The sequence below is a fragment of the Lactuca sativa genome, chromosome 5 (genome assembly GCF_002870075.4).
Source record: "Lactuca sativa cultivar Salinas chromosome 5, Lsat_Salinas_v11, whole genome shotgun sequence".
Lineage (NCBI taxonomy): Eukaryota > Viridiplantae > Streptophyta > Magnoliopsida > Asterales > Asteraceae > Lactuca > Lactuca sativa.
The window spans coordinates 264,976,601-264,985,351 of record NC_056627.2 but is presented as its reverse complement, the minus strand read 5'-3'; the positions used below and the strand labels follow the sequence as shown (position 1 = coordinate 264,985,351).

The following is an 8,751-nucleotide window of genomic DNA, read 5'->3' as shown; positions in this document are numbered from 1 at the left end:
ACTGTAACTCAGAAATGGAAAAGCGCTAGCACCCTTTCAAAGAAATCAAATTTCTCTTTTGTGGTTCCTGTGAAAAATTAAGTTTCTAAAAATTTATACTTAGATATGCAGTAAATCGAAACAAAATTAAGCAATCCCATGATTCTGGTTCGACGTTTTTTCGCTGAATTCCTGCCTCGTGTTTTCCGGTGAGTAATGGATGGAGAGCTCTAATCGGAGAGGGGAAGAGGCAAAGATGATGAAGCTTCGTGGGTCAAGTTTTCTGGTGAGAAAAGGAAGAGAGAGAGGGGGCACCGAATGGAGTTTCATTGTCTCTAACGGCAGCCCTACGGATTCGCCGGCGAGATTGGAGGAAAGGATGGGGACGAAGGAGGGAACAAGGGGAAAGCAACTTTTTAGGGTGTACAAATTAGATTAGAGGTTTAGGATTTTTTAATTTTAATTTTTATATTTATTTTATATATAAATAAGCCAGACAAATAAAAGAAAATAAAAAAATAAGGGTAGTATAGTCATTTTAGGTCTATCAGGGACCCAACGCGCAACAAAAATATATCCTAAGGACCGTCCGAGTTAAAAAAAAAGTTTAGGGACCAAACGCGCAGATTACCCCAAACCATAGGGACCATTCGTGTAATTTACCCTTTTTTTTATTTAAGCATTGTACTTTGAAAAAACAATGTGATAATGCACAAAATAGTGTATGTGAAGCAGAAGTATGATGCTTTAATCAAAAGAAACAGAAGTAAGATGGTTCTCCTTCAACTCCCCATAACCCACAACTGCTCACCTGTTCTATCTTCTGTGCCACTTAGACATGTTCCAATTCTCAGTTTCAAACTATTTATCCTCATTCAATAATCAATATCATGTTAGAGCTTTTCCTACCTTATTTTTTTCCACTTGAACCTTCTTATCAAGACATTATGATGAATTGGGGCTTTTCTTTGTAGATATAAAATTTCACTTTTTTTTAAAGCTTATCTATCTTGAATTTTACTTTATATTTGACTATTTTATTTATTTTACCCATAATTTACAAAAACATATTATTTAATGTTTGTTCCTGGTTCCATTTTATGCACAATTGGTTTTGGCAGTGAAGGTAAAATGAATGAAAGTCCTATATATATGATTTCGAGAAGATGAATGAATTATGATTATGAATAAACTAATTCATTAAAATGCAATGCCTCAAATCTCAATGCATTTACGATTTTCTATATTTTGAATATGGCCTAAAATCTCAATGTATTTACTGATTTATGTAAGGTATAAATATACACTATGATTATGAATGAATTGATTTCTATTTCTTATTATTATTTTTTTAAATTTACTTTAAGGCCTAATATAGCAACTTACTGTCATAACAATAAAAGTGCAATGTTGTTTTTTTCTATTTCAAAGTAGGATGTTATATTAGATTTTGTAGGTGACTTTTCTCGCCCTCATGTTAAGTTTGAGGTAAATAATAAAATAATAATATATTTGAGGTGAACAAATAATAAAAAATTACAAAATTTTGTGGTTTTATGAAAAGTTGTATATTTTTATCAAAGTATGTCAATGTCAATATAATTAATGATTATTATTCTTATAGTTTATATATTATTTTATTTTATGAATCTTGGATTCCACATGTTATAACCTTATTTATATATATATATATATATATATATATATATATATATATATATATATATATATATATATATATATATATATATATATATATATATATATATATATATATATAACGAAAAAAACTAATGTTATAATCTGAAATAGGAACTCCGGAATGTAGACCACAGCTCCGGAATACTATGTTCCGGAGCAAGTGGTCATTTTACCAAAATAAATGTTGGTTATTTTTGTTAAAACAGTGGTTTATAATGATTTAATTACTCCAACTTCCCATATAGATAAAACTAGGGGTGCAAACGAGCCAAGCTACTCGCGAGCTACTCGATATCGGATCATTGAAAGCTCGACTCGAAACCGATTTTAAACAAGTCCGAGCCGAGCTCGAGCTTAATATTAAGCTTGTTTATTAAACGAGCTCGAGCTCAAGCCTATGTCACAAAGCTCGATTAGGCTTGTGAGCCTAAACGAGCCTTTATATAATATTATTTATTATTATTTGTATATATTAAAATAAAAACATATTAGGGGAATTATGAATTTAGGGTATTAGTAAACGAGTTTTTTAACGAGCTCAAGCCGAGCTTAAACTTATTTAGGCACACCAGATAAAAACGAGTCGAGCCCGAGCCCGAGCCGAGCTTGTATAACTCTTTACAAGCTCGAGCCGAGCTCAGTAAAAGAAAGCTCGAATCGAGCCGAGCTCGAGCCTCATATAACTTAAACGAGCCGAGCCGAGTCTGGCCAGGCTCGGGCTCGGCTCGTTTGCATCCCTACATAAAACTACAAATAGTGGTTCTTGTGTATTTTTTTTACTAAGGTCTAAAGTACTTTGATTTTTAAGAAATGATTTTTATTTAAGGGTTTCATCCGACTGACATGTGTTAGTTTTTTTTATTAAAATGATCATTTTGTCCTTTATTTTATTTTATCTATCAATTTCTTTTTTTATATTATTTAAGTTATACCCATCCAAATGTCTAGATTTAACCGAACGGCCACCTCACCCCTCCCATTCTTTCCGGCATATTTCTCGAAGGTCTTCACTGGTGATGATAATTGACACCGGCACGACCACCCTCGTTCATCAACTTGACAATAAAAAACATACTTTTATACTCGTCAATTTCATCAAAATTAGCATTTCAATTTTTTTTTTTTAATCTGAATATTTAATCATAGTATATCACAACAAGCTGGCATCCTATCATAACCAAACTTAATATTGGGTCATTCGACATGTTCTCTTCCATTTTTGTATTTCGCTATTCATTAAACAAGACACATACATAATCACATAGTCACAGCATAAAATCAAAAACAAAAGATTTGGGTCCTACTTACAACTAAGATAATAAGTTCATGGTGACTAGAAGAGTGACATATCTGGAGGTGGCCCATAAACACTCTGCCATGAAAATGGAATCACCCATCTACCACCTTCATTTCCTGAACAACAACAACAAGCATATCAGTGCATCAAATAAGGGCATGTTTTGTTAATGGAATTGGAATTCGAGATTCCATTCTGTTTGGTTTGGTTGCAAAAGAGATGGAATTCAATTTCATAGGATTCTTTCAAGTTCTACATACAAACAGAATTTTGAATGATAGTTATGTCTTTATTATTGAAATTCAATTCCATGTTTGATGGATTTCACAATTCCTAGGGGAGTGTGGAAGGGGTTCAATTTCATTCTTATTTCTTTTTATGATATTACTGAAATAGTTAACAGGGTTTATCACTGGATTGTTGAAAGAAACTTTTCAAAATGTCTTCATGTTTTCAGTATGTTTACCTGATAACTCAGGTTGAACAAGTCACCTCTTTCCAATTTTTCCCTTTTGGCCCAGATTTTAAATTTTGTTACAAATTTGGTCCGAATATTAAATTTTATTACGAATTCTTACCAAATTCAATTTTATTTACAAATTTATTTTTCTATAAGTTTTTTAAGACCTTTTCAGAAAACTTTACAAATTGCAACTTTTTTATGATTTTTTTCTTAGTTTAACTTACAAATGTATTTTTCTACAACTGTTTAAAAGCTTTTTTAGAACTCATCTCCATGCATTACAAAGTGTTTTACAAATTTTAATACAACTTTTTAAACTTGGGTTATAACTTTTTGAATTTTTATACACTCAAATACAATTTTAATACAACTGCTTTTAACCAAAAGTATTTTGTACATGTTTTAAAAAAATTATAACTTTTTTTAATACATTTTAACTAGAAGTTTATAAACTTTTTTTACAATTTTTTAATACAACATTTTAAACTTCTATTACATTTTTTTTGAACTTCTTTTTCACTTTCATACGACTTATCTTTAACGGAAGTATTTTTAAATGTTATAAAAAAGTATTAAAAAAGTTATAAAAATTCGAAAAAAGTCTTTAAAGAGTTGTAGAAAAATTAAATTTTGGATGAATTCGTAATAAAACTTAATGTTCCGACCAAATTCGCAAGAAAAGTTGAAATCTAGGCCAAAAGTGTAAAATTGGTTACATGAGTTGGTTACCCTTTTAAAAAATAAAATGCGTTTGTTGGCAAATTGAAAACATTTTGGAAAGTAACCCTAGTTAAAAAAAAAAAAAAAAAAAAACAATTATATATTTACAATTAAAAAAAAAACTATGTAAATATAGAAAAAAAAAATCTCTAAATTTTTATAATTGAATTCCATTTCATTTCCTGCCAACAAATGTGTGACAGATTATGATTCCTTAATCCAATTCCTTTGACAGATTACATTCCTTCCAAAAACAGTATGTGAACCAACTTTTTGATGTATATCAAGAAGTAAATAAATGTAATATTAAAAAAAATCAAAAATCACCTTTAAAGGATTCAGGACTCTGTCCCACAAGATTACATGCTGCCTCTGCTAAATGAAACGCATCAGAAATGTTATCTCCTTCAGAGCAATAACATAACAAGCAGGTCACCTTCAAACCTTTGGCCTAATCAATATTAAAAAATTGTCAATTAAATTACCATTTTTTAATCATGAATTGAAATGGTTGATTAGCAAAATGGTATTTGAGGATTACTTTGAAACAAGAAAACATTGCAGCAAAAGGAAGACTTGGATAGTAGTCTTCTTCTCCAAGATCATCTTCAAGAGATGAAATATCTTCTTCAGTAGCATTACCTTCGGCTAAATCATTGAGATACTTCCATAGTTTTTGAGTAGGATCATATTCCTTCATTCTTTTAAACCCTAGTTTTTCACAGTTATCATCTGCTCCATCTACTTTTGCATTAGAAAGGTAATAAATCTGCAAACCACTGAAATAGTCACAATGTCATTAAATAGAAACAAAGTTTCACTCTTCTTACACTTAGGGTAACTAAATTATTTGCTAAAACACTGAATCAGTAAATACCTTGACATATCAATTGTCTGCCATCTGCCAAAGTCTAAGCTAGAGAGGATTACAATATGCTTCTTTCCACAAGCAACAGCAAAATCAGCAAGATTTTTAGCAAACTCAACCATCATTCCCTGTTTAGATAGCCAATCAGGACACAATTATTTCAGCAAATCAAAATCATTATTCAATACAAGTTGTGTAGCCATAGGCTAAAGAGGAAGATGATAAGATATCACACTTCACTGAAACCTAAGTGCGTACATTGATGAAAACCACAAAGTAATTTCTTATATGGATAAAAACACACACAGTTTATATAAACAACTCAATGACATAAAGATGCAAAGCTTACCTTAACAACTGGTGATCTTTGTTGGATTAGGGTCAATGCATTAGAAGGTGACTCGTAAGCTGCACAGCAGAAGTAAAACTTATGATTAGAGAGTAAGTACACTATTGAATAACATCTTGTCAAACATGTGAAGCAGCATATGAACAGATGCAAAGATGAACAGATAAAAAAACTGAGCTACAACCTTCAAGAGGGAGAGCAAGGTCGCCTTGAGGAGTAGGAGTATAAGCATCATTTCCTACACAAGGAAGAACGTTCGGATCATCGAGGTAACCAATTCGCTCAGCTTTAGTCGAAGCTATCAAAAGATCCACCGCCAATTGCCCCACATTTCCAATCGATAACGCTGGCTAAATTAATCAATCAACCAAAATGATAATTAACGCCATAAATTGGATAACACGCAACCTCAACTTCTATGATTTTTAAGTTACAAACAACAACAATGACAAGTAAATACACAGTGTTAAACCCTAGGCGGGAAACGAATAGAACAAACCAGGATTAACGTTGAGCATTCATCGTAGATGTGCTTGCCTTCTTCGAGATTCAGCTCCATCGGATTAAAAAACCTTAGCGTATCAAATTAGAAGGGATTTTGTAGATCAGTATCCGTTTGTATGAATTCGTGTGTTCTTGCTGAACAAGTAGCTCCTAGTCTCCTACACAAGTTTTGTTTGAGGACGGATTCTGTGTTTCTTGGGTTATGGCTCAAACATTCAAACTGGGTCGGGTTGCGGCCCACATATATAATTCAAAAATGCATGACCTAGCGGTGCACAAACACATGTTAAAATCGATTTAGGTTTTTGACCAACATATTTTATTTCGGTTTTTGGTTAAAACCTAACTGATTAGGAACGGCAACGGAGAGGGTTCGGGGCAGGACATGGTTTTCTAAACCCATCCCGATATATTTCGAGTATCTTATCGGGGCGCTCCATCGGGTTTCAGATTTTTCCGTCAGGTTTCGGGTATCTTATCAGGTTTATAGCAATTCATAACGAAATCTTTATTCCATTTTAGGGTACCCGATGTCTTATAAAAAACACATGTTCTAGCATCCCTTTTAAATTAAAATATGATGCATCACTTTAATAAAATAAATTGAATATTATATTAAAAATTATTTGATTTAAGTTTAGTATAATACGTTCAAAACATAAAAAATTGTTAATAACTAAAAAGATTATTTGATTTAAGTTTAGTGTAATACGTCAAAACATAAAAAAATGATCATTCACACCATATTTTTAAAAACTAAAAAGATTGTCTACAGTAATTATTTTATCTTTGAATGCGTGCAATTAACATCAAAAGGATTCGTGTGTGTGTGTGTATATCGTGGTGGGACGGGTCGGGACGATGAGAACCCACTCCCTTCCCCGAACCCAATAAAAAACTCGATAACGACCCGTTACCCGACCCAAAATGATCGGGTTTCGGGTTTCCCCATCGGGTTCGGACTTTTTTGTCATCCCTATAACTAATGTGGTTGTATTTAAAAAAAAATGATTATTTTCGGAAAAAAAAATTGTTTGGTTGCAAAACACGGAAAGTAGTTAAAAAACTTGTTCGCAATTTTTCTAAAACCTATATCAAACTAATGGTTCAGTTTTGAGTGAACTGATTATAGAAAAAAACCAGTCTAGTTTGGTGTTAGAAAAAAAAATCTATTCCTTTGTGCACCTCTAGCACAACCTGATTATCCACACTAATAATAATAATAATAATAATAATAATCTTATATTGTAACTGCCTATTATGGAAATATCAGCATAGTATTATGGTTTTTGAAAATGATTTTTTTTGAATTTGCTTGCTAACAGAAAGGTTCTTTGGAAATGATATATTCTGAAGATGTAATGTAAATTTCGAATAAAGTTCATAAATTAATTTTTTTGAAATATCCTTTGGTTTTCATTATATGGTTACAAGATTTATAAATATCAATCTAGAAGATCCATTGAGCTAGACTACATACATGGATAAAGTATTTAAGAGATTCAAGACGCATGGTTGAAAGAATGAGATCTAGATAAGATGTCATAGTTCCATTGAGCTAGATAAGATGTGCCCTAATTCCATTTACATCGAGCATATGTCCTAGTGCTAGTTTCACTCACGAGATAAATAAGATGTGTCTAGTCTCGTAAACTTCAGATGTGGGATTGATCATGTATGTCATCATATGTATGAGACATGATGTAACGTGTGCATTGAGTATGACAAGTAGATATCAAGCTAGTCTTGGTGAAAATCATTAGGTGGCGATCAAGAAAATCTTTAAGTGTTCAGTAATAACGAAAGAAATGTTATTGTTTTGGTGGAGGTGAAAAGTTTAGTTTAAAGGATTACATTAATGCTAGTTTCCAAAGTGATAGAGATGATTATTTTTCGCGGTTAGAATTTGTGTTCTTATTAAAAAAATGAGCAATGACTTGGCTCAATTGATATCTAATCTTATGTAATGATTATTATGTTGAGATTTTAGTGTATGTCACGAGCATATATTTTCATTAGTGCGTTTTATGTTCCATTTGTATGTTTATTTACTTCCATGTAAACTAGTTGATTGAAAACTTCCATAATTGAAAATTTCCATAATTAGTCGTTCTTTATAACGATGAAGTAGTGAATTAAGACTATTATAAGGGGTTAATTAATTATCCATAAAGATTGATATAGCATACCAATACAACTACACTCATATGTACTTGATAAAGATAAGGTATTGAAATGAATCGCACTTGGAGATTACGTTATGGATCATGTCACATGTAATTCTAATATGGAAATATCTTATGTCCTAAAAGCGAAGATGCATAAGATTTATAGTCTGATATGTTTTAACATTCTCTAACATTGTTCGTAAATTGAAGCCATATATGAATGTTCACGTGTGACATGATAAGTGGGTGAGGTTTATGTAGTAGATTATTTAATCTTTTTTACCTCGAGGTAGGAGATATATCAATTGGCCACATGATTAATTGACACTAACACTAAATGCATGGCCATGATTAAACTGTGTGATGTTAGATCGATTGTGCAATTTGGTTTTATGGTTACCACAAATCTCTATCGAGAAACATAATCTTGAACACTTTGAGATTGACATCATTTCATGTCTAGTAATCATATGTTTATTAAGAATAATGAAATATTTAATCACTTACTTATAGGACTATTTCATATCTTCCGGTTTTGATTTTAGTACTTGTCATGGATGGCATACCCTATGTTGACTTGATCATGATGGTAAATTGAAGATACAGACAATTTTTAGTGATATTATATAGTTGTTGGACCATGCGTAAATCGGATTTTGTTGGAATGTCTCTCCTGTCATAAGAAGTTATTAGCATTGTTGA

General features: G+C 31.6%; 1 protein-coding gene across 1 annotated transcript; it reads right to left on the bottom strand.

Annotated features, from left to right (window-relative positions):
- Positions 1-2,828: 2,828 nt before the first annotated feature.
- On the bottom strand, positions 2,829-6,072 carry LOC111878048 (uncharacterized). Its single transcript, XM_023874565.3, has 7 exons — positions 5,877-6,072; positions 5,562-5,727; positions 5,378-5,436; positions 5,038-5,156; positions 4,702-4,939; positions 4,488-4,611; positions 2,829-3,093 (listed from the first exon to the last, which is right to left on the bottom strand). Exons 1-7 carry the CDS (start codon positions 5,934-5,936, stop codon positions 3,014-3,016), a joined length of 846 nt encoding a protein of 281 aa, XP_023730333.1. The 5' UTR covers positions 5,937-6,072; the 3' UTR covers positions 2,829-3,013.
- Between the last annotated feature and the right edge of the window lie 2,679 nt (positions 6,073-8,751).